This window comes from Epinephelus fuscoguttatus, linkage group LG17, assembly GCF_011397635.1.
Source record: "Epinephelus fuscoguttatus linkage group LG17, E.fuscoguttatus.final_Chr_v1".
NCBI lineage: Eukaryota > Metazoa > Chordata > Actinopteri > Perciformes > Serranidae > Epinephelus > Epinephelus fuscoguttatus.
Window position 1 is genome coordinate 39,394,203 of NC_064768.1, and position 27,087 is coordinate 39,421,289.

Below are 27,087 nucleotides of genomic sequence, written 5' to 3' on the forward strand. Positions count from 1 at the left end.
TAAGTATAACCCAAAGTGTTGGACAGAGGATCATCAAAGTCATTATAGTTCATCCTGAAGGGGACATAAATGTCGGCACCAAATTCCTTGGCAATCCATCCAATAGTTGTTGAAGCATCTTATCTCAAACCACAAAAAAACCCAGACTGTCAGGTTGACACTGCCATCAGTGCTGGTGTGTACAGACTGCCAGAGATCTGCTGCGCTGCTTTACAGCAAAAAGGGAAGAGGGTGCTGTTTGTCCAGCTCAAACAGCACCCTCTTAGCTTCTGCGTTATATAAGACGGATGGAAAACTCTGTGACATTAGCTTGTTCAGTAAAGTTTCAACATCATCTTAGTCACAGGAAACACTGAGTTCTATGAGAAACAGTCTTCATTTTCAGAAATATGAGCATCCTCAGTGCCACTGGTGTGAGAAAAAGAAGCTACCGCACGTCTCGACCACAGAACCCCTCGTTTGTAATTATTATACCAAAGTACCACCAATCTGATGGATTCCTGTGTTCTTAAACAGCACGTCCTGCTCACTCCGGACCATTGCATGCAGAAGTCATCTTCTCATCACCATATACCTCATGACCAAGGCCAACTAGTTTCTCAGCCGATCCAACAATCGGCCCATTGATCCAGCCTATGGCCTGTGTGGGAGAGTGGGAGAGAGGCTGCTGCTGTGACTGAGGGGAAGATATGGTCAGTGTCATGTGCTGTCAACATGTAAACAGGCTGGACGCTCCGCTGGCTGACTCAGTGACACATGCTCCCACTGTTCTGACTCAGGCTTACTCCTTCCTGTTTAACCTTACAGATGGCTGCATTAAGGCAGAGACAAGCTGGTGGCTGGACTGAAAATAAGATCTGTGCTCTCAAGTGTCTAATAATAAAGTACGATTTTTATATTTAACACAACACCTATACTACAGTACATGCAGTATTTAAGCCTTGAATCAAACATCTGTGTTGTGAATTTCTGGACTGTTGTTGCAGTCCTGCCATTTTGGCAGTAATGCATGCGAGATGCAATCAAGGAATGACTTGAGTCACACCTACAAGAGTAAGATTTAATCAAAGCAACATTGAAATCCGTCTTTAGTTTTTAGGTGACTCTCACTGCTTGCACTTACAAGCACACGGCATTGATCCACCTTTGAACCATAGACAGTATAAAAATAATGGACACAGCGACTGTGACGTTACTCATTGGTTTGTGGACTCCTGTTCTGAAGCCTCGAGTTAGGCATGTTGGCCGTCGCCATCTTGGATATTTGGAGCCACAAGTGACAGTATTTAGAACAGAGGGTGGTCCAGATATGGTCACGGTGGAACAGTGGTGCAGTTGTTAGCATTGTCGCCTCACAGCAAGAGGGTTCCTGGTTTGAACCCAGGGTGTGGGAGCCCTTCTGTGTGGAGTGTACATGTTCTCCCTGTGTCAGCATGGGTTTCCTCCAGGTGCTCCAGCTTCCTCCCACAGTCCAAAGACATGCAGGTTAATTGGTGACTCTAAATTGTCCGTAGGTGTGAATGTGAGTGTGAACGGTTGTCTGTCTCTATGTCTATAAGAGGGGATTAGTGGGTGGAGCCAGAGTAAGAAACAGTACTGCGTGTATTCAGTGTGCTGCATACTGATAAAAAAAAAACATAAGTTAGAAACTTATTTGGCATATGCAAGACGCAAAAGATTCCAATGAACTGAACAGGTGCCATCTTGGCTTCCAGTATCTAGTTATTATTGTACATCTATGGATAGAAGAGGAATGTGACTACACCTCGCCCATATTTAATTATGCATAACTGTAAGCCTTAATAAAATGTGAACAGGTGATTTCACCCCCTGCACAGTTGTCAGGGAGTTTTATTTCTGCTGTAAAGATGGGCATTTACATGGGGATTGACTCGCTCTTGGAGTCAATCATCCATTAGAGGAACTGCAGTGTTTGACAATTTAGCGATGGCTTCATTTTTCAGCCCTGGAGGTTTCCACTTCCTCATACCACCTTGTGTAATGGTGCTGTCACACCTGCCCTGCTTGGTTCAGTTCAGTCGAACTCAAGTTGGTTTGCCCCCTCAGTGCAGTTCATTTGGGCAGATGTGAACACAGCAATCACACTCAGGTGTGCACCAAAACAACTGAGACCTTCTTGAAGAGGTGGTCTCAGTCTGGTTCCAAAGGAACTCTGGTGCGGTTGGTTTGTGGTGAGAAGGTGTTCCAACCTGGATGTGAAGCAACTGCAGTCACATGACACATTGTTTGGGTTAAACATGAGCATGTTACAGTCCTGGAGGATTATTAATGTGCACCTCCTCCTGTACTGCCTTAATATGCACATTCAGCACATCCAATGCATCAAAACATTGTTTTCTAGTTGGAGCCGCGTTTGCCTCGTTTTCAAACTGTATGCTTTGACTAAAATGAACAATGACAGCAATATAGTCCACGATGAGCAGCGCTAAAATCAACCTGCGTAGTTGTCCCTCCATTGTGACATTAGAAAGTGTCACATTTATCTTGCAAGTGTACTCTTCTTCAACGTTTGCTTTACTTCCTGGATTTTTCCCACATGGAAATTCTGACCAATCAAGAGCTGCTTTCTCACACAAGGCGTTTGATCTGGTCCTCTTGTAAATGCTGCCGTGAGAACACCAACCAACTCTAGGCAATTATACAACTTTGGAACAACATGAGTCCCTGATTCAGACCAATGTGGGTTAAAATATATCCGTTTAATTTGGGTTTAAGTGACCTGAACTTGGTCTTTGTGGAAGTTCAGACCGAAACCAGTCGTTGGTGAAGTCGTGTTGTTTCGGGTACCAGTGTGACAATTAAAAATACGACCCAGAACGCCCATTTGGAGTAACAGATCAAAGCATTTAAAAGTTTAGGAAATGCAGAGACACTGTACAACCGTTTGTAATACTCAAAGACAGGATTTTACAACTCTGGAAATATTAAAGCTGGCAACTACTTCATCTTTCATCGCAGCGGTCACTAGGTAAACAGCACAAATACCGTGTTCATGTTATAAAGTATGCAAACACCCTGCTGTGCTGATGTGAAAGAGTCAAACAAGAGGGAAACCCTTCATTACTTTTGCTTTGATATGGAAGCAATAGTATGGCTAGTATACATTAAAAAAGGGGACTGTCCATTACCTGGAAGGTCCAGGTTCAAAACTCATTAGCATTAACTGTTCCCTTCTCTTGTGACTGCTATAGTTAACTGATTTAACTTCGTTTTGCTGGTGGCAATTTCCATGAATGAACATACAGCAGCACGTAAAACTACACATGAGCAAACATGCTGGGAGCATGTGCTAATACCAGAGGGGCTCGTGTTCATGAGAAAAAGCTCACACAGGTAAACATGGCACAGCAAGAGAAGCACAAAGATCTCAGGGGTGTTGTCTCTGAAGCTGTGTACCTGGGACAACTTAACACAGGATGAATGGGATGAAGGAGAAAAGAAGGGAAAAATGGAAGGCAAGAGGAAGACCAAACACCCACATACTTCACATATTTGCAATGCCAAAGACGTCCACTTAAGCCGCAGTGTGCAACAATGTAATACCAGACTACAGTAGTGGTTGCCCACATCTTATCACAATCTAAACAATACAAGTTGTAGCTGAGCCAGAAGTCAAACACGCACGGACAAAGAGGATATAAAACACATTGTATATGTGCATAAAAAAACACAGATACACACGCAGCTATGAGCTTTTCCTCTGAGGGTTAATCCAACGACACACACACAGACATGCGGACACACAGAGCAAACTTTGTTGCAGCCCATAGTAGGATAAGCCCTCTGCTAAAAAGTCAGCCAAGCTGTTTGGATAAAGTTAAACAGATCACACACGCACAAATAACGGCCGTTGAGGACATGACAAAGCAGAAAATTCAACGGTCCCGATCCCATAAAACATCCAAACTCCCATCTCTCCGAAAACATGCAAACACTCAGATACAGTGAACTCACCTAGACCCCGGCTCTGCTGAACACTGGCTATACTGTATATCCTAAACTGCGCTCCCCTCCGCAGACAGCTCGCTCTTGTCCCGACACACACTGCTTCTGTCTCTGAGCCCACATAAGCACAAGACCACCCTTTCTGTGGGCCCCTGCCTTTCCCTTCTCGGCAGGCACACTCATCGTTTGACTCATGCACACATAGGAAAGACCCCCTTTCATTTAAACATACCTATTGTCTGGCTCACAACGACAAATGAAAGCATGAGGCACAAAAACAATGAGCAATACCCTGCTGTCAAAGCTGTCTTGGAGAGTGTAGCTGTAGATGCTGCTGTGGGGAGTTAGCAAACATTTAAATGTCAAGGGCCATGGACAACACATTTAACAACATATCACCTAAGGGATCGCCCATCTGAGAGTGATTCTGTTGCTTGGCACAGAGCTGTAGGTGGTCAGATACCAACAAAGAGAGTGAAACTGGATGCATGATGTCAACTTGTGAAACTCATGATCAAAAGTGGAAGGTAGGCATTACTCAGCTTCAGGTGATAATGAAAGAGTTTGTGTGTTTGTTATCTTGGTCTCTGGTTTTGGAGTCAAAAGCTCATTGCTGTGGTATTTATGCGCTGCACTTCCAAGAGATAACCTCTTAGTCAAACAAGGTAGTCGGTACTGTGACGTCACTTTCTGCTGATGTCTGCAGCTGGTGCTCCTTTCTTTAGTTCGGTCACGGTGGTCAGCGGTGTCCTGCCAAGTACGTGTTATTGAAGAGTCAGAAGAAACAGGTAGAGACCAATGACTGTGTATAAAGACGGACGATGTGTCTCCACCTCCTCTCACTGTACAACTAGAATTACCGCCTCATGGTTGTATGTCTCAGCCACGAGTCAAGTATAGTTACATTTTACATCCATGTCTGTCCAGGCTTGTATGTTGCCATGACAATGGACAATAGCTGTGTCTCAATTCAGGGGCTGCAACCTTTAAAGGACACAGCCTTTGAAGACCGCATCAGCCAAACCGAACAGTCTCCGAAATGGGACGGTCTGATTTGTGGAGGATTTCCTGGTTGCATCATCAGTTGATCTTGCCCCATGGTGTTCCTGTTACCTAGCAACCAGCTGTACTTGACGAAAGAAGGTGAGAGCTAGTAAGTTAGTTAGCTCAGTCCTTAAGGACCTGGTTTGGGATCGGGAGGGTTGCTGGTTCAAGTCCCCTTCCGGACCAGATATGGAGTGTGGACTGGTAGAAGTGCCAGTTCACCTCCTGGGCATCACCGAGATCAGTTGCATCCTCCTAATTCTGGGAAAGAAGGCTGCAATTCCTTCGAAATGGGACAGCCTTAGTCGCACTGATTGATGCAATCAGTCTTCAAATGTCTTCTTCAGCCCCTGAACTGAGACACAGCTAATGCTTCAAATGCTGCTGCAAAGTAGCTACATATTCTAAAACATGGACACTTCACACCCATCTTCCCCAGGGCAGCACAGAAGATCTATGCACAGTTTCAAGATGGGCATCGCTATCCCACTGGCTGAGGAAAAAAAACATCTACAAACTAGAATCACTGCCTCATGGTTGTCTGTCTCTGTGAACCTGTCAAGTTGCATTTACAGTTTACATCAGTGTCTGTGAAAACATGGACGCTTCACACAATTCCTCCCCCCGGCAGCACAGAAGATCTACACCATTAGCACATTGTCAAGGTGGACACCCAAGATTAGTGTCACCAATTCAGTGTCTGACCAAACGTCTCCCCTTCTGTTCCTGAGATATCACAGTGAGTATTGGCCAGAAAAGTGTTTTTACAGAACATTACGACGTCACAGTGAAATTGACCTTGGACATTTTGGATGTAAGATATCATCACTTCATCATTTTTTTATCCTATTAGACATTTGTGTGAAATGTTGTCATAATTACCAAAAAAAAAAAAAAAATCTTGAGTTATGGACAAAAACATTTTCGTAAGGTCACAGTGACAGCTGTCCATGCAAATGTACATCGCATACAAAATGCCTCCAAGATATCCCGGACGTGGCGGCTGCCATCTTGCACTGGTGATGTCTCAAGTTCCCACTAACTGCAAGCAGCACCTTTGATTGTGAGCAAACTGATTGGCGCATACAGCTGTCAATCATGATGTCAACTGGCTTTTTTAAAGCACCAAACAGCTAATTAAAACAAAAATAAAATGAAAAGTGACCACTTGAACAAAAAAACAAAAATGGCAGAAACCATTTTGTAAAATTTATGTGATGTGTAATTTGATCCTTAATTTGGCCCATTACTAACTAACATGGAGGGGGCGGAGTTTATGACCTATACTGCAGCAGCTACCTGGGGATAATCCAAGATGTTTTAGCTGGAGTTCCTCTTTAACCACATTTTTTAACAAAGATTTGTTTAGACAAGCAGCCATGTTGCAAGTGGTATTCTTCAAATACTTGCGAGGGATGCACCAATCTGATACGCTGGATCCAGATCACCGATACTGACCTTAATTTAGCAGCTCTGCGATCTGCTAAAAGTGACCAATCTGTATTGAACAAAGTTTATCTGTCAGAGCTCTTACAAAATCTTACAAAAAAATGTGTCTGCCTGCTAGTTAAATTCAGTTAGTCATTATTAATTCCTTTAAAACCAGATTCTTGTTTGGTCTGATAGTCACGGTGCATGTATCTTTAACCTCAATCCTAAGGGATTAATTATTGTGAACTAGCTAGCCAGTTCTTCTTCATTCCAAACAAAGCTGAAACATGAATAAATCACAACTTGTACGCCCAGGTGCTTTCACCAGGAAATACACATTACACATCCTGATAAATCCCAACACTATATCTATGATAGATACTCTTGTTTTTTTGTTTTTTTTAAACAGGGGAAACCCCACTAAAAAAAAGGGGACCGACTTCTTTCCCATTGGCAACACACCAATGCTGTGTACACCTAGGCTTGTCTGGATTTTTTTTTCTGTTGTGTCACTTTTGGTGTCCCAAACACCCAAAAAAACAGGCTATCAAACAGCAGAAAGCAGCATGGAGCCAAGTGAAAAGGTTACAGTGGTTACTTCCTTTTTATCTGTTACTTATTTAGTCTCTCTTTCAAACTCGGTGCATATTTAGAATAATTTTGAAAGACATTAGAGAACTGTTTTGACAAAGACAAATGGTATTTTGTGATAGCACACCATACACTCTGGTGTCGTATTTCCATCACTGCCGATCGGAGCGGATAGGTAATCCTGACTACTGTAGTGTAGGGGTAGCCTGGAAATCCAGACTCAAATCTAGAAAGATTTTGAGTCTGACCCTCACCGATACACCCTTCCTACCCAAGGGGCTGCTAACTGAGGCATTTCAAATGCTGCCGCACGCAATTGGATAGCACGATGGCCAATCAGAGCAAAAAACGAGGTGACGTATTCATTGCACTAAGCCCCATTGGTTTGCCGACCAGTGAGGCTAACTGATATATTATGCTTTTGCCGTACCCCGTCAGCAAAACAGCAAAAACTTCCTTCCTGGAAACGAAGGCTTCTAGGGCAGTCTTCTGTTCCTCTCTCAAGGAAAAAGATAAGTGTAGTTGGCTTAGCGTTTCTTAAAAAAGCTAAACTGAATGGATGCAGTCCTGGCAGCTGCCATCTTGGCTGTTTACTTTTCGACTCCTACAGCGTGGCGGTGTCCTCATCATGTTACGCCCACCCAGAGCCCGCCTCTGTCAGACAGACGATTTAGCGGGCTCTGCTCGTCGGGGCCAGATCTCCATGCAGTGCAAATTACAATTTGCTAGGGGCGGGGCATCTGGATTTCCAGGTTAGAGTAGGGGTGGGGGAAAAAATGTATTCTTATATGCATCGCAATGCAGACATGGATGATTCAGTATCACTTTACAAATGTCAATAATCGATTATGTGAATGTTTGTTCATAACACAATGTTGACAAACAAAAAAGGCAGAACTCAACTGTGAAGTCAGTGCAGCACCCACACAGTCTACAGCACGGACAAGCTAAAGTTAACTAGTTCATCTTCACAGAAGACAGCGGCTGAAAGCTTGTTTTAATTTAACATCTAAATAAGGCGAACATGAAGTATGAATATTAACTTACGCCATCACCCAGACGAACATTAAGGAGAGGAGCAGTGACTAGCATGTAAACCAGCTGACCAACACACGCTGCAGCATTGACCAAATGAAAACACTTCTGTCTCTGCTTGGTCTGTTTGACCTTAAAAACCCCGGCCTGGCCTGCCCAGTGTCTTGGCTTTCACCGGCGCTAACAGAGCTCCTCTGCTGGCATAATGTAAATAACAACATGGCGGCTGCGGCAAATCATCTGTTGAAATCAAACATTTTGATGCATCAATAAAAGTTGTATCATCAAATCCTTACACTCTGAATCATAATCAAATCGAATCTTGAGGTGCCTGAAGATTCCCACCCCTACTGTAGAGTCATTTGTCCTAAATATCGATACTTGGTTTTTTTCCAGTGGAAAAGAAGCCATAGATCTGAGGAGACAAAGATACAAAATGTGGAATTGTTTATTTCATTAAACCAGTATTCTTCAGTCCTGATGCTTCAGACCGACACTTCCCTATCCAGCCATGTTGTTATCTGCCCTCACCTTGAATCCCAGGTGCAAAGGAGTCCCCATTAAGATAAAAAAGCACGGCTGTGCCTTAAAGATCAGGACTAAAGGCCACTGCTTTAAAGTGTTCCTCATTCTGTATGGGGACCTCTGGGGCCCTCTCTGGGTCCACAGCCTTTGCTTCACGACACAAAAGGCCACTGACTGTGATGTTTACAGTGGATCATTTTCTCTCAGTTACCGGCCCTTTGCTGGAGAGGAACGAGGTGAAAAGTAGTCAGAGGAGGAGACAGAGAGAGAAAGTGAGTGAGATGGGGAGGGCAACAGTGAGATAGCAGTTTTGAATGCGCTGGAGACCTGAAGAAAAAAAGGAGTACAATGGTCTTTCAGGACTTGTCCTAGTTTGGTTCACTCTCTCTCGCTCTGTCGCTTTCTACCCTCAAAATAGGAGCACAGATCATTCTGGCAAGTCTTTCACACTCATCCTCATCAAGTGATTCAATTCTTTTACTGATTTATTAACCAGTAGAAACTCTGTTAACAGCCTGGCACACATCTACAGTCCTCTCTTCATTATCTGTCCAAGGTTTTGCTTTCTGTCCTTTCTCTTCCACCTGCACTGAATACACTTCCTTGTCTTCCTCTAACAGGACAATAAAATCATTCACTCACTCCGAGCCTTATTGTTTATGCTCCACTCACAAGAATGCGTAAAGAAAATGGTTATCTGCGCACGTGATTTCACGGCCACTTGCAACCTGCGCACACCGCCTCCCTCCCCTGCGACCTACCTCCTCTCTTCTCCATCTTCTCTCCATTTTCCTCTTTGCCCCCTCGGCTCTTTCCCCTCTCTCGTTCCAGCTTGTTTTGAGACGGCAGCGGCGGGGCGGCAAATTTTCCCCGAGCTCACACCAATTAGCTACCGCACCAGAGAAATTACCGAACGAGAGCACGGCAGATGAGAGGGAAAAGTGGGACAAGCTCCTTTTTATAAACACACAGAGAGGCGAGAGTTTGCATATGTGTGTGTATCTGCACGAATGTGTGTGTGTGTGTGTACTATAAGTGTGTTTCAGTTGTTCCTGTGAGGGGATTTAAACAAGCCAAATCCTTTTCATTTACACTTCTGACAAACACCCTAATACTTCAATTCCCTGGTTAATTGACTAAAAGACTATATTTGACATTATCATATTATACTTTTAAATAACTCTTATCCAAAAGCACAAATTAGCACTAGCCTAAATGTCTTCATCTGCGTGCCCTGATTCACAAGTCTTGTGATTGACAGCTGTGTTACTACACAGTAGACCTCCTTGTTTTGGTTTATTTTTGGAGGTGGGTTGGAGTTGCAGCACAGGTTTGCTTTTATCCAAATGCAGCATATGATCCACGCTTTATCTCAAACGCTCACATCAAGACCATAAAAACAACGATTGTCCCAGTTAGCTCGTATCAGCCGACCTTTGGTCTTATCTAGTCTGTATCTGGGCCGCAACTTGTGTGTCTGTTTGTGTGAGCGGTAAAACCTCACTGATTGGCATAGGTTGGACAGACAGACGCTGTAACTGTTGTTACCATGGTGACAGACAGCCTTGTTTGGTGGACATGAAAACAAGATATAACATGATCCTATACTACAGAAAGCTGTCTTTACGAAGTGCATCTCCTCTTTGAATTACACCAATGCTTAAGTCTAAAAATCCATTATGACCTTCTCTGATCACATAGGAAGGCGCCTTTTTGTAATTGTTTTTAATAAGAATTAAACTTTTTGCTTGTGGTTTTTGAGTTGCAACTGGCTCTCAATCCTGCGCTCTAGGCGCCTGGCGTTTTTGCTGGAGCACTCTGAACTTCAACTCACAGAGTGGAAAAGTGCCCCACGTCATCTCTGCTTTTTCCCCATTGTTCAGTCGGGTGATTTGAGAGGCGGGCCTTCTGTGGTGGTCATGACAACAAGTTTACAGTTGGTAAACAATGGAGGAGAAACTGGTGGTAGCGGTTGCTGGATACCCAGCGCTATACGGCCCGATGATAGACAGCAGGTTGTCAAACTGCCCCTGAGTCATCCTAAAATCTGCCTGTAAACATCCATGATGGAGGAGAAGCTCCTGGACCAACTGGTGGTACTCCCCATGATCCACCTCGGCATTTTTTTTGCCCTATTGGTGTTCCAATTTTTTTTAAATGCAGCACGTGGTTTGCAACCTGCAAAACTCTTTCTGTGTGATCGGGCCTGAGTCCGTTTCACACATTGATAGCGCTACAGAGACGCTACAAAGTCCCTTCTTTACACCCCCTTTGCATTTTCACACAGAACTAAACAACAGCAGCAGCATCATCATCATTTCCCTCCAGTGTGTGATTTTAGACAGCATGCTGGCATTGCAGAAGCAAAAGAGGTGCAATGGGTGTGACATGTAAGACATGTAACACAACAGTGTCGGCCTCTAACTGGGCAGTGCTTTATAAACAATAACTTAGCAACCTCTGACCCAACCTGCCGCCGCAGTCTTGAAAGCTGGCACAGAGTAGGCAAGAGTAGTTGCATTTTTCAGGCGGTTAAAGACGTTGCATGTGTACAACCACTAAATCTCCCGTGGTGGGTCATACACATCCAGGGGATGGATGGCCTGGGAGCTGGGTGGTTGGCTGGTAGATTTACGGGGTTGAGGATGAAGTGGAGGGTAAAAGGACAAACGAAAAACTTTTTGGCTCATCGGCAGGGGTTGCCAAGCTAACGACTATCAGGAATGTGTCTCTTTTACTCCAAAAGTGCAGTTGCAGGCTACCAGTAAACTTCACAGTGTCGTCTTTGAAATGTTTTATTTTTCTTTGCACTCATGCATGTAAACACCATGGGCAATATCAAGGTCAGCAAAATGATGGAGGTCATGTCCATATATTGTACGATAAATCCATAACGGAATTATCGTGACAGGACTGACAAAAAAAATCCACCTTCCTACCTCCCTCATTCTACTGCTACGCCTACACACATGGACACACACACACACACACACACACACACAGTAATCCCAGGGAATAAACACCAGATTAGATTAGGTCAGTGTGTGTAATCCAATGAACTCTCACCCCTAACACGCCTAATGTTGTTAGAGCTGAGCATCACACCATCACTCCCTCAAACAGGTCCAGGGACACGTACAGCTGACACTCAGCTCTGCTCTCTAACACATCATGAATACAATATATAATGTTTAAGTGAGCAGATTTGTTGCTCAAACAGTTGTTAACCATTCTGCTTTCCACACTCTGTGCCCCCTCCGAGAGGATCTGCAATCTGCTCTCCAGATTATTAATAACATACTGACTTCATGCATCAAAACATTGTATAACCATCTTTTTTATGTTAACACATCTATGGCGATATCACTGAATCCATTTACAACACAAGTATGCTGCACATACAGGGCCAGTGGTATTCATCACCCTTTTCAAATCACTCCCCAAACTTGTCCGACCTCATTGGTAGGCTGTTACAGGCTGCTCTTCACATTGCCATGTACGGCACATCCACTGAGAGACAAAACTTGTTTACAAGCATCTGACTATCAGGGAAGTGAATGTTATTCCCTCTGAAATGTAATCTGGTGCTTTTTGTTCTGGTTTAGGGTTGTGTTACTGCGGTGCGCCTTACAGTTCACGTTGACATCATACGTGCTCTGGGCGACGCTCAACTCCAGCGCTGCCATTCATTTTACTTCATGGCTTCACTCAACGTGTTCTGATTGAAAAATTACAGCGTTTTGGTCGAGCCAGACATCTGCGGGCCGGGTTTTCCGACCATTTTCTGCCGTGGACCCCAATCTGTGAGGTCAGAGCATTTTCTCTCTTTGTCTGTTACCATGGCAGTCCACAAAATCTGACAGTTGTATCAGTTATTTTCCAATTTGCATCAATAGCTGTGAATATTCCCGGTCATTTCCTTCGTTGCTTCCTTCCTAGTCTGCATTTAAAGGTTCCTCATTTAATCTCTGTCTTGGTTGGTTCCCACTTCTGAACCCAGTGAACCTCTGGGCTCACCTCATGACATTCATTTGGAGGCAGATTAAAAAAAAACAAATCAAACGAAGCAGACAAGCCCAGACTTTGCATACAGGAACACATGGTTGTAATGCCAAAGTAAACCTGACCCGGATGACCAGTCTTTACAAGCCTGTGATATGATCCTCACATCAGCAACATAGGCCTTGAGCAACATGATGTATTGTGCCAGTTTAGCATCAGGTTTACCACAGAAATTGTTTAACCAAATTTTTTCCAAGGAAAGTCCTCTGAAGATGAATGACCTTTGTTAGCAACGCATGGTTTTGAATTTGATGGTACAATACTTTTATATTTAAATATGACTTGCATGATTAGCTGTATATGAACGGGGCCACAGGTAATGTTAATTTCACTGAGAATTTTCACCTGACTCTTCCATTCTCCTCACCTTTATGATCATTGTTTACCTGTCTAACCTGCAACTTCACAGTTTTGGTTCACTCTCCCAGCTCACACCTAAAAACCCACTGTACACTACCTGCTCTGCACAGCAGACAGACACAGTTAGGAACTGGCTGTTAAACATAACCGAGCAGTCTGGTACAGTTTTTCTGTCTCCACAGTAAAAGTTGTGGATGGTCCCAACAGAAGCGTTCCTTAGCGTCCCCATGTTTGGTCCCCCCTCTGTTGGGGTACCTAGCACACAGATCTGGTACTAAAAGGTGGAGCTGTGAACACTGCAGTCTGATTGGTCAGTAGAGGACGCTCACTCTGGTTTTATGTAACCTCTGTTCATACATCAGTAAACTACAACTATAAAATGAAAGAGAAAAAAATAACTTCATTCACTGGGCCGACTGCCGGCAACTTTTAAGGTGGAACGTTAACTTGTAATGTTACTCAATGCATGAGTTGATGACGTGAATCCATCAGCACACCTTAAATTTCACTGTGACAACTTTGACCATCACTTTAGTTTTTATATGACACACACTTTTAGTAATGACTTTAAAAATATAGATTCATTTGGAGCGGATTATGTGAAGGTCATATATTCTAATCCTCACTTCCTGTGGGCTACAGCAACACTAAACCCCTGAGCTTGCCTGAGAAGGACTAAATGCACAAAGCTGCTATTTTGAAATATCCCATGGAGAGAGACTCTCACTGCAGCCTGTTCTATTTTGTTGTGAAAATGTGGGCGTGCAGCCTCGTTCTGTGGACGATAAACCAGGTGCAGACTTCCATCTGTGTCACCGCTGATGAGGAAATACAGCGAGTGCTGGACGGAGCAGTGAGTGACAACAACCCCGCCCACATTTAAGAGGACTGTCTGAACACACAGAGGGTCTAGGTACCATGTCTGAGGGGTTACTGCTGGTTCCAAAGGGACTGGACTGAAAGGGTTTGGTGGAGATGATCACCAACAATTAACACAAATTCAACCAATCCAATTTTGCAAATCTGACCAATTATAATAGCTTCATGTGAGTTTCAGCAATCACAGCAGTCCCTCAGCACCAAATTCAGTTTCTTGGTTCTGGTTGCGAAGATGGAGACATGTTCAAATGTCTCACATTTACCTACAAAAATGACTGCTATAGGCCATGCAAGGCAATTCTCTGATGTTCTGCAGGAAAGCACGGGATAAACCATTTTGCACTGCATGGAACATTGTGGTACTCGTCTGGTCTACTGACAATGAGAAAGGAGTTCATCGCCTATTTTAAGCAGGTTTTCTCACTTAAAAAAAAAACATTAATTTGGGTAGAAAAGGGTTGTGAGCACTTATCTGCTAATTCAAAGTTTAAACCTACAGTACAAGTTGCTCAAGCAGTTGCTTTATTTCACTGTCCTCAGTCTGACATTAGTCACTGTTAGCATGACTGTGCTGTGACTGCTTTGGCTCTGCTGGCCTCGTCTGTAAGTGGGACAGTTTCCAAATGTTACACTAAGCTTTACGAGTGGACAGATTTTGTCATTTTGAATCTAGCACGTCACAGGCGCCGTGCGCTAACCCTCATCTGCCATACCATTCTTCTCACTGAACCATGACACGGGTTGTCTGTCTGAATGCTAGTGATTGACCCAAACTTTGATGATGCTGCCACAGCCCTCTACAGATGATGATTCAGACAAAGAAATAAAAAAAAATCACAATCCTCCCACTCACACTGACCTCGCAGCAGATTGGGGTGGGTGGGGGGGCAGGGTTTGGCGTGCTTGCTGTAATCTGCCTTTAAAATTTAATGTACCTGCACCTGTTATTAGGGATGAGAAAGATTACATGTTTACACAACGACTCATGGGAACGGGAGCAATTTAAATTATTTACTCTGTACCAGTCTTTCAGTGTGTTTCTGCCATTTTCTCTGCAAACATACGAGTGTATGACAGACAGTAGATATTAAGGACGTGATGGCCGGAGCCACTAATGGTTTCCAAGTGCCTGCGCTGTGTGTTCAATGTTTCATTTGTGCTTCATTTTAAGGAATGAATGCCTTCCTAACTGAAACATCACATTTTTTAATGCCACAATAAAAGGAACAGTTGGAGCAGAGTGTTTTTTTTTTATCCCCGTGTTTTAGCCTAATCTCCAGCCCTTTCTAAAAAGCTTTTACGCAGCCATCCATTTGCGCTTGATTGAAGCTGCCTGGCTAAATAAAAGGCTAAAATCTCATAGCCATCGTCTTTCCCTCCAGCTGGCTTCCATTTATTATGTTCACTCCTCTCTCTTGCACAGTGGTGTAGTTACTCAGAGGTGTGTGGGGTACCTTATATTCTGCAGCTGAGCATGTGTATATGAGTGTTTAAAAAAAAAAAAAAAAAAAATAGGCACTCGCTGTGGGTGTGAACGTAGTACGCCGTGACCTTAAAAATACAAGACAGTGAGAAGACGAGATGGAGGAGACAGAGCCGGGGTCAGTGGTAATGGCAAATCAGGGAAAGTGCTTGTGCGAGTGTGAAAAGCAATTCAGACAGAACAGCGGCTGCCTATCATGAAGCCACTCGTACTGCGAACCACATGATGCCCGAGTGTCCAGAAGAGTTACCCCTGATTACTTCTTATGATGTGTCTTTCTAACTGACTGATTTCTGTGCTCTGAAGCATTTGTGCAGCTAAACTCAGCTCATTTTTTATTTAAAAAAATCTTAATTAATTCGACGGTGGAAGAACTGAATTTTTATAATGATATAGGCAAAGAAACTATATCTAAGGTTGATTTCTCACACTATCGCATATAGTGAGGGTGACATTTGCACCAATAACAACTTGTTGTGTCGTATCGGTGCACCCTTATCTATCAATTCCTTTCATATCTCTGGGTGTTAAAAAAAACCTTGGACAATTTTGCAAGTCAATAAGGAGAATTGCTTGCACTGCTGTGATTAATTAATATAACTGGCCAAAAATACATTCCTCTATTTCTCAGAATTTGGCAATTGTTTTTTTTTTATTTACATCACAATATACTGCATAGATACTGTGATTTGCAAGATGCAAAACATCTGGGTCAGCGTTTAAAAATGAAAATGATCTCTGCACACACAAGCGTTTTAGTATGATTTGAGGATTAAGCTTCATCCATACTAACACACCTGGAAATGCATATCACTTGACCATTCGCGCACACAGGGCATGCATGTACCAGTAGAAACAGGAAGCAGACCGTCTACTCTGCTGTTGGCTGCTTAGTAACACAAAATACAACGGAAATGGCGAAAAGTCAGACGAGAGATTTCTCGGCTTGGGCTGTCAACAAGGTGGAACAGTTACTGAAAGTAACACACGAGTATAAGGCTGTCAAGGGGCTGGAAAAACAGATTGGAAGTCGTTGCAAATACAGCAACATATTAGAGCAGGAGCATTATCCATCACTGGAGGAAGCCATTGTGATGGGAAGGGAATACCCACACTCGAAGGATGAAATGACAAAGGTATGAAGGCCTAGTTATATTATGTTCTGACTTGACAAACTGGCACTGGCGAGACCCAACCGGGAGGCAAACGTGGGTGTCTGCATCATTGTTTCCAAAGGTGTACGTTTCTGCCCATCCAGACTGAGGCTGCTGTCAGCCCTAGAGTGGTCTCCTCTGGTCTGAATCAGGGACTCAAGTTGTTCCAAAGTTGTATAATTGCCTGGAGTTGGTTCGTGTTCTCACAGCAGCATTTACAAGAGGACCATGTCATGTGACTCCAGTTGCTTCACATCCAGGTCGGAACACCTTCTCACCACAAACCAACCGCACCAGAGTTCCTTTGGAACCGGACTGAGACCACCTCTTCAAGAAGGTCTCAGTCCGGTTGGTTTTGGTGTGTTCACACCTGTACAAACGAACCGCACTGAGGGGGCAAACGGACTCGAATTTGACTGGACTGAACCAAACAGAGCAGGTGTGAAAGCGCCCTAAAACACAACCTTTGAGTTTTCAGACTAAACTGGGTTCGAAGCATTTTCAAAAATCTCTGTTTAAGGGTTCCAGAGATGTGTCTCTCGCAATGCTGAATCCGCTGATGAGGAGTGCCATTCAGCCCGTGAAAACATTTGTCTTCTGTGAATCTGAAGGGAGCTTTCTAAAATCAGATAAAAACAACACTGAAGATGCCATCATGTGCTATCATGTTGCACTATGGGAAATGTAGGATCCAGTGTTTTGGGGGTGTGGCTAACACCAGGAGCTAGACAGCCTCTGCTGCTTGTTTAAATCCGTCCCTCACAAGCCTCCAACTTCAACAAATACTATGTCTGATACTGATTCATCTGGCTGTTCCTCTGTGAGCACAGCTTCTGAACAACCTGTCAAGTAATTAGGTGAAAATCAAGAAAGGAGTGAGACAAACTGACAACAAACCCAGCTTTCAATCATTCATTTGCATTGATCTATGATGCAGCTATTCCCTGTTCACTTCCATCCCATAAACACTGGATGATGAAAGAAACGTGCTCTGTATGGCATTAGGCTTTAGGCCTCTGCTCTGTGTCTGACTTGGCAGCTTTAAGCCTGGAGGAAACCTTTACTGAGGGACCTCAATCAGTCTCCATCTCCTGGATCAATATCCATTAGTCTCAGAGTGCATGTGTGTGTGTGTGTGTGTGTGTGTGTGCGCGTGCAGACCTCATCCTGGGTGAATGGGCCTGAGTCATAAATGTGAGCTGTGGATCAGATTTCTCTCTGTCTCCACTCCTGCTCGTCTGTTTCACTCTCCTTCTTGCACAAACACACGTACACACCAATGCTCATTCAAACATACAGACCGACCTTGTGAACGGCGTGCTGCAGCCTCTGAACATTCATTCATGAAGGCCCGCCCCCCCCCCGCTGTAAATAATACCGTACACTACCAACAAGTAATAACTGTATGAAATCAACACTAAATCAGCGTGTTAGTCAGCACTGTCGCCAGAGATATGTTTGGAGTGGAAGAAGTTGATGATTGACAACATGCCACAACAAAACTCCCCATTTTGGAGCTCTGAGGCTTAGGTATTAATTCCAGTCTGGAAGACAGGGGAGAGAGACGGAGGGGGGAGCTCTTTTTTTTTTATTAGTTGTCATTTTGCATTAGAACGGTGAGGCCCAACACGACGCAACAAGAATGAGGGAGGGAGGAAAACATGAAGCAGACACTGGCGAATGAACAGTCAGACAGCAGGCAGTCAGACGGAGGGTAGGGAAGGAAGCAAGGAGGGAGGACATGGGAAAGACAAAGAGAGCGAATGCCGAAGGACGGAAAAAGAGATGAGGATGGAGCTGGGGATGGAGGGGAGGTAGAAAAGCATAGCCTGTGGCAAGACACTCAAACCAGTGCGTGTCAAAACAGGATTCCAGATCTATACGGAGGAAGTTCACGAGCAAAACAAAGAGGAGGGGAGCCTGAACGTGACACTCAAGCCTTCCAACCAGCTTAGTGTACAAAGACATTGGTAGACGATCTACAATCAGACATATACTGGTTTCACTACCGAGATGACTAATTGTGAACAAGCGCATCAGCAAGGATGCTCCACATTTAACCATACACATTAATTCAGAGCCAGTTAAGGTTGAGGAGCCTTTAAAGAGCCAGAGACTGTGTACAATCTGATAATGCTCAGACATGTGCAGCAAAGTGTCACTGAAGGGATTTACAGTAGCAACACATTGTTTGCAGACAGAGGATAATACTTTGAAACAAAAAGCCTAATCCAGTGTCGTGTTTACAGTAAATATCTGCCCGCTGCTATCATCATCTCGTACGGTAGGTGGTCTTATCCATCACTGTCCTGTTGCGCTCAGTGACATGCCCTCACTACCAATGGTGCCAGGCTCTCTGAAGGAAGTACAACACTGAAGCAGCATCTAACGACCACCTGAGAAAACTTGGGTCATATTTAAAGGTCCAGTGTGTTGGATTTAGAGGGATATACTGGCAGAAATGGAATTTGACATAATAAGTGTGTTTTCTTTAGTGTATGATCACCTGAAAATAAGGATTGTTGTGTTTTTGTTAGCTCAAAATGAGCCCTTTATAGCTACACAGGGAGCAGGTCCTCGTTGACAGAGATCCCGATGTTGCACCGCCATGTTTCTACAGTAGCCAAGAATGGACAAACCAAACACTGGCCCTAGAGGGGCCATTTGCCCTCTCGTGTAGTTAGAAGCCCCTCTGCGACAAGCAGCATCGGCAAAACACAGATTTTTTTTAACATGAAACCGCTTTATTCGGTGTTTTTTCCAATTTAAATCACCGGGTCCGTTTGTTTTGGCGAGACGGACACCTCTGCAGATAATTCAACTCCTGAACATCTGGATCTTGAGTGATGAAAGAAAAAAGGTGAGCACACATTAGCAGGTACTAGACAAACAGCCTGGTTAACCATGCTAATCAGCATCAGAGAAACACTGATTTGTAACGTGAAGCTGCTTTATTCAGTGTTTCTAGCTGTTTAAATCACTTGGTCTGTTTGTTGTGGAGAAAAAGAGACCTCTACGGGTAATTCAGCTCCTGGTAAAAACCTTGTGAACATCTGGACAAGAAAAAAGATGAGCACACATAGCTGACCTGTACAAACTTCATTAACAGCATTGACAAAACACTGATTTGTAGCATGTTTTTAACAGATTAAATCATGTGGTCTGTTTGTTTTGGAGAGGAGACCTCTGCTCCCGGTAAAAATCTTGTGAACAATGAACACTGAAACAATTCTAACCAGGAGAAGTTTCAGCTGGTTGAAATCTGCATTCCTCACAGCTAGACGCCACTAAACCTCCCTAAATTGTACACACTGAACCTTTAACACAACGACCATGTGTTTGTGACTACACCACAATCAGTAACACAAACCTCATAATCAGTGCTAAGTGTAGTTTCAGAGGTTTGTTCAACAAGGTGTGTGGCTTGTAAAGACAAAAAACAAACAAACATGCTCCTTCAGGATCTGCATATAAGATGGTAATTAGGCTGAGAAAGCAGAGCACAACAGCATTTTGTCCAAACGTGGTCAGTAATAGTAGGTGAGTGGGTCATTTTAGCTTTAATTACACAAAATTTGGATCCCGATAAGATGCACTAGGTTAGGTGACTGTCAAGTTGAAAGGGACAGTTCACCCCAAAAATCAAAAATACATATTTTTCCTTTTTCCTGTAGTGCTATTTATGAATCTAGAAAGTTTTGGTGTGAGTCGCAGAGTGTTGGAGATATCAGCCGTAGAGATGTCTGCCTTCTCTCCAATATAACAGAACTAGATGTCACTCAGATTGTGGTGCTCAAAGCAACAAAAAAATACATTTGAAAATCTCAACAGCAATGTCTCTTCCCAGAAAATATGACCCAGTTACTCAAGATAATCCACAGGCTTTGTTGTGAACAGTTTAATGTGGGAACTATTTTCTTTCTCCTGAACCGTATCACTGCGCAGAAGGAACTGTGCATCTACTCATTAACAAGAGACTCCTGCTCGTGACAGCTTGGGGTGAGAACATTAATGACGCCCTCCTCGGCTAAGCTGTAATGCTAGTTAGCTAAAGAGCGCTACAGTTTCAAAAAAATGGGTATTTCGGATTGTTGGGTGAACCGTCCCTTTACCTTAGGACCTCGGTTAACATCAGAGACAGTCAGGGTTGGTTAATACCTATAGATAGATGTCAGCATTTATGAAGAATCTGTAGTAGATCGGACAAGATTTCTACATTGGAAGTTTTCTGGTTTCAGTTTGTTGTCCAAGTAATGTTGACCAATCACGTCCATGTGGAGATGCGAACACATTGGCTGAAATGCAATCTCAGAACCCATAAGCTATCGTCTGCTGACTATTAGCTTAATAGTGGCTTTTTTTAAATGAATATCTGTTTATTAAGATAAGCTGAAATGATCAGCGCACTGAAGAGGAAGTCCTGACCTCAATATCCGCTGGTTACACCGGATCAGCCCAAATATTGGCCCCTCGCCCTCGAAGGTTTTATCTTCGTCAGACAACAGCCAATGGGTTCTACGATTGGGGTTGAGTAAAGGCTTGCTGAGGTTTAAATGTCGGCAGGACTTCAATCTCTGGCCATGACTGAATGCTTCAACCACAGACTGGCCTGAAATTAAAATGATGCTAATTCAACAATCATTGTTAAAATATTCTTGTGATTTTAACGCCCGCGGCAAAGAGTGGCATAAAAGGCTCACTCATGATCCTTCAAGTAAAAAACAGACATAGATTTGTTTTCATTTCATCCACAATGTCTCTTTTATTAATTCAGCAGTAGCAGCCCCACCACTGCTGGAAATATGCAAGTGCAACGAGAACAAATTATCTGTGTCACTGCTTCTCTCGAACAAAGTGAATATATGATTTAAGAGCTCTGTTGGTAAATAAAGAGCTATTTCTGAACTACAATCTCAAACTGCAGCAGATGGCTGTGTTGGTAATAAGAGGAGGCATATCTAAACATTTTAATTATGCAACAAATTAGCGACAGATCTGATTAACAATGAGGCAGAATGGCTGCAGCTGTGCACCATCAACAAAACATACAAAGTGTGGTTGCAAGTGTGTTACAGGACGCCTCTCGCCTCTCTCCCTAAAAGGAAACCATCAGATCAGCTCAATACGGATACTGAACTTCCCTCTGTGGCTTATTATCTTGCTAGACACAAAACCACAGGAGCCAGAGGCTGGATGTCAATACTCTGCATTCTCCTTGTTGTTTACACCCCTCCAACTGTACTTCAAATCTCACTGCTACCACAGAGGTCCTACACATGACAGTGGATGCGCCAGAGCAGCCAGTACACACACTTCTCATTCCCTCTCGTGCCACAGTTTAATATTTGAGTATCACAACTTACGCAAATTTGACAGAGAAAAATTAACATACAACTACCATTACACATGTACTACACCCTGTTCACGAACACACCTTTAAATAAATATATATTTGTATAATTAGTAAGCTAGCAAAGCGAGTGATGTTCGAGCTGATGACACTGGCAGACATGACATCAGGCACTGGATCTAATTTACTGCCTCCAGTCACTGACACATAGCTGGAGGGTTATCTGGCATGTGCACGTGCAGCCAGTGGCGTCGTAATGGGGGGGGAAGTGGGACTGATTACTGGGGCCCCAATGGAAAGGGGGCTTCAAAAAGCCTGGAGTGACAAGTCCAGTTCACGATTTTTTAAATTTTGAGGTATTTAGTGTCACAACTTAATACAAAATGGTTGAATAAGTCAGTTAAAAGCCTGAATTTGAATGGGAAAATAGTGGTAGCTCCCTGAGACCCCTCTCACCCCTTAAGGCCCTGATAACACAGAAAGTGTTTTAGCAGCTGGAGGCGCCTTTTTGTATTTGTTTTGAATGAGAATGAAGCTTTTTGCTTGTGGTTTTTGTGTTGCAACGCACTTCACATTTCTTCCTTGGTTTTTGCTGTAGCACTGTGATCTCCTCAAGTTGAAAAAACTTCAACTCAAAGCGGAAAAAAGACCCATTTTTCGTCATCTTTTTCCCCATTGTCCAATCAGATGATTTGAGAGGCGGGCCTTCTGTGGTGGTCACGACAACAAGTTTACAGTTGGTAAACAATGGAGGAGAAACTGGTGGTAGCTGTTGCAGGATACCCAGCGCTATACGGCCCGACGATAGACAGCAGGTTGTCAAACTGCCCCTGAGTCATCCTAAAATCTGCCTGTAAACGTCCATGATGGAGGAGAAGCTCCTGGACCAACTGGTGGTACTCCCCATGATCCAGCCTCTTTTTTAGGGTCTCATGTACCCACACAGATCTCTGTTTATCTGCTGACAGCCTCTCACCCTCAACCAGAGCTACAGACAGCACCCTCTGCCTCAACATGGCAGCAGCTACACACTGATTACTGGGAAATATAATAATAAAATGAATGGTAGATTGATTACTCGGGAAGGTTAGAATAAAGAGGTGAGACCATGGTTGCCTGGCAACAATAAAAAGGCGCAGTAAGTGTTTTTTTTTTTCACTAGTGGCATTCAATTAAAAAAAACAAGGTGGTGTGGCACCTCTCACACTTGCAACCTGCAAAACACTTCCTGTGTGACAGGGGCCTAAAGGTGCAAAATGGACTACCCCCCCTGCATTTAATGCAGGTAGAGCCAGGTGTGTGACTGCTAATGCTGCTGGAGCACCAACATACACAGGGCTTGACGCTAACTTTTTTCCCAAGGAGCACATGTGCTCCTAAGTTGAAAAAGTAAGGAGCACACAAAGAACTTTAGGGGCACAATGTAAATTGATCAAATAATGTGTTTTCCGTAATACACGTGATGCAAATAGACATTTACAAGCAAAATTATTTAATGAATTTGTATACAAAATGTACAGAAAGGTAAAATCATCAAGTTTTGAAAAAGTATTGCAATTTAATTTTGTCGTTAATGTTATTATCTTATATATATTATCTTTGCAATATGATTATCTTATATAATGTTATTACTATCCTAAAACATTCTCCGGGTCCTCTGAAACTCAGGACTGCAGGACTTATTTCCACCCTGCCCAGCAGCGGTACCGTGGCCAACGGTCCCTAACTGCGGGGAGAACGGAGCAGGCTTCCCCGGAGGTCCGCCGCTTAACCCAGTCCATCTCCTCCACACTTTGACTTATTTCCACACTGCAGACAGTGGGACTTATATTCATTGTGCCGAAAGTGGCTCAGAAAACCGCCCTTAACCGTGTCACACGGGGAAGAGGGAAGGCAGCTGGAGTTCCTCCAACATTTGCGGTTAGATTATCATATTTTTTTATTGACAAAAATATAAGCTGCTTTGGCTGATTTTTTTATGCGCGCATGTGCCCCTAAATATTTTTTTACAGTTCGCACACACCTATTTTTAGTCGCAAATGCAAGTGAAACGCTCGCACTGTCGAGCACTGACATACACGTCTCTCCTCGAGAAAGGGAAATCTGGGTTTCATTGAAGAAACGAAAAAAAGGAACGGGAATGGAAGCAAACTGATCTTGTAAAAATGTGCATGGTAGAGACATAGATAAAGAGAAGAAGGGCGGGGGGCCCACAGAGACTGCTTATACACAGGGCCCCGGATTTGGTGCTACGCCCCTGTTTGCAGCCTACAAGCTCATGAAAAAGCATTCACCCATGGACCACCATTTCATTCAACTGTATTCCGGGAAACTCCAATCTGTATACCAATTGTATTAATGTGTATACTGAATATTGGGTGGAAGTGAATAACATAACATGCTTACACATGGTTACACTATGCAAAGCCTGCTGGGTAGTATAAAACATAAACATATATGTCTCAGACCCCTTAAATCTCTGCTGGGACCACTGGACTTCACAGTGTATGATGCATTGTTGCAGCTTATAAAATCACTGTAGGCCCGTGTTAAGACTTCAAGTCACAGTCCTTACTGATTAATTAGCCTACTTAGCTAATGTTAACAATCTGTACATGTAGGTGGGCAGCGTATACTCGCATCTGAAGGCAACCAGACATGTGTTAAATCATTGTCACTGATATTCCTCGATGTTATCCCAACCAACACACCGCGTTATTGATGACAGGCAGCTTTCTGGCCTTGGTAGCTGTGTTGCACAGCTAGCTCCCCCTGCACAGTGCACACCCAGGCTATATGTGCCACGCCATGTATTGTTTACATAGCTTCCACACTTGTGCTAATTTTGACAGCGCATAAAACTACGATTAACGAGCAAACCGGGCCGTGAATTTAAAACACACGCACACTGTCTGTGTTTGTGCTTAATTCGCCGATAAGTTATTTAGATACACGCGAGCTTTGTCAACTCACTGGCAAGCTAGCGATGCTAAAGTAGCTAGCATTTGTTAGCTAACCCAGCAGACAGGATTCACCAAATCTGAATCAGGATTCACTGGCTAACAGCTAGCATTGGAAGCTAATGCTGAAACTAGTTGTTAGCACACGGATCCGTTATCGGACAGCCCTGACCTGCTTCTTTACTGGTTTTAACTACGTCTACACTCTCTCAACTGGGTTTAGATAATAAATATATAATCTATAATTCATTGTAACGGTCATTCAATCTTATTAACAAACAGTCTTTTTGGTTTAAATGTGTCAGGCTGTAAGCTAGACGGAGAGCATAATTGCGGTTCCTGTGTTTTCCTTTCTCCCAACGTTAACTGGGTCGATCCCATTTTGACACCAGGCAGTGACGTGAGTTTTAGTGGAGCCGTGGAACTGTGTAAAACACATAATACTGTATTTTGAGGCATATCCACAGAAAGCTGGCCAAGCTGTGACAAATCCACGAGCCGTGTCCGAAAATGGAACTCGGACAATTAGCAACCAAGCTAACGTTGCCTGGCTACACAGTCAGGATGGGCTTTCTGGGACTGTGGTTACAGAAATACATTCACGAGACACATTTTCAGACATTTACACGACTGTGTGGGTTGTTGTTTCTTTTGAAAGCACTTGGTTTATAAGAACACTAGTGGAACTCGGCCGGAGCGTCCTCTTTCCTTCCCCGTTATGAGCCCCTCAACAGTCGGGAACAATGTCCCTCACGTAGCCGGACCGAGGGGAGCAGCTCTCGGCGGAGCTCAGCCCGACATCTCCTGCTTATTTTTGGGCTTACCGGTTTTGAAGAACGCTGCTATGTCGCCAGCGTCCTTCGTCGTCTCCTCTGCTCCTTCCCCGGAGCTCATGGCTGCCACAACCCGAACCTGGAGCTCAGTATCTCCCGAGTAGATCCCCCAAAAAATGGACAAAAAGACGGCACAGAATCACTTGGGTCCCGACAGAAGCGCCATTAAAGACACACGGACGGTTACAGCGGCTCGGAGACGCTAGCAGTGCCATCTGCAGACCTCCATCTTGGGGTAACGTAATTGGAAACGATCAGCCGGGGGCACCGGGTTCCTCCTCGGAGTGAAGCCGAGGGGAGAGTGGCTGTGGCGCGGAGGAGGGGGCGGGAGGGGCCGGGTCGCTGCTCGGTGAATCTCCGTAAGCTCTCGGAAATGAGCAGACGGTGGGTCATCAAGGAACGACGGCGGTCACCGCGTGTGCGCGTCAGTGTGCGCGTGTCCAGCGTACAGTGAGACGTAGGGAATCAAACTACACACGGACCGTAATAACAATCAGCGACACAGGCTGTCAGTGGGATAATTAATGTGATGTAAGCCAGTTCTGCGACAGGCTGGTGGAGTTTTGGGGAATTTAACTGTGATTCACCTGCTGTTAGTGTGTCTGTGATCTCTCCATATAAACTGTGTGAGTGTTGTGTTACTCATGTTAAAGCAGGAGTGATGGTGAAGCCTCCCGGATACAGTCCAAACAGAAAAGGTCAGCTGTTTTGATTGATGCCTTTCTTTTCCCAAACCTGTGTGTGTGAGCTGAATGACTGAGGCCATCTGCTGGTGTGAGGCTGGGACTGATGATGACTCTGCTCACAGTCTGTGTCCTCTGTGAGTATGAAGATCAGAGAGGTGTGTTTGTGTTATTACTCATGATTTAAGTTTCTGGTGCCATCCTTCACCTTGTTTTAGAAACAGTCCAGCCCTGTGAAGTATAAGACACAATCACTCAAACTTAAATGGAGGTAGATTTGTGTCAATATGATTCGTGTAGCAGATAACAATCCATGTGTTAACACCTTCCACAGAAAATAAAATTTTTTAAAAACGCTGTATAATCAATAAACTATTTTGCAAATATAAAATGTTTCTGCAAACACACAAACAAATTCCACTAATAAAGAAATCCGTGAATACATTTAATTGATCAACAAATAAATTAAAAACATTTGTGAATATCAACTTTCTAACAGATGTTTGTGAATCCAGTTTTTATTTGTGAATCTCAACTCTGCGCTTCAGGATTTGCTTTTTTTTTTTTTTTTTTTTTTTTAAATTTGTTTCTGTATTTGCAGATCTGTGTTAAAGAGAGAGATTTGTGTCTTATATATATTTTTTCTTTTTTTGTTGTTTTTTTTTTTTGTCTTTATTTTTTGGGGAATTTGGTTGACATGACATGACACCTTCCATAAAATAAATAAATCT

General features: G+C 43.6%; 1 protein-coding gene across 5 annotated transcripts in view; it reads right to left on the reverse strand.

Moving 5' to 3' along the window:
* trioa (trio Rho guanine nucleotide exchange factor a) overlaps positions 1-25,997 on the reverse strand; it is a 109,330-nt gene extending 83,333 nt beyond the window's left edge. For 4 of the 5 annotated variants that reach the window (XM_049601993.1, XM_049601991.1, XM_049601990.1 and 1 more), the window contains exon 1: positions 25,665-25,996. In XM_049601993.1, coding sequence (XP_049457950.1) covers positions 25,665-25,734 — 70 coding nt within the window. In that variant the 5' untranslated portion in view covers positions 25,735-25,996. Of the gene's footprint in view, positions 1-25,664 lie in introns of all 5 variants that reach the window. The other variant, XM_049601992.1, reaches the window with a different exon arrangement.
* Between the last annotated feature and the right edge of the window lie 1,090 nt (positions 25,998-27,087).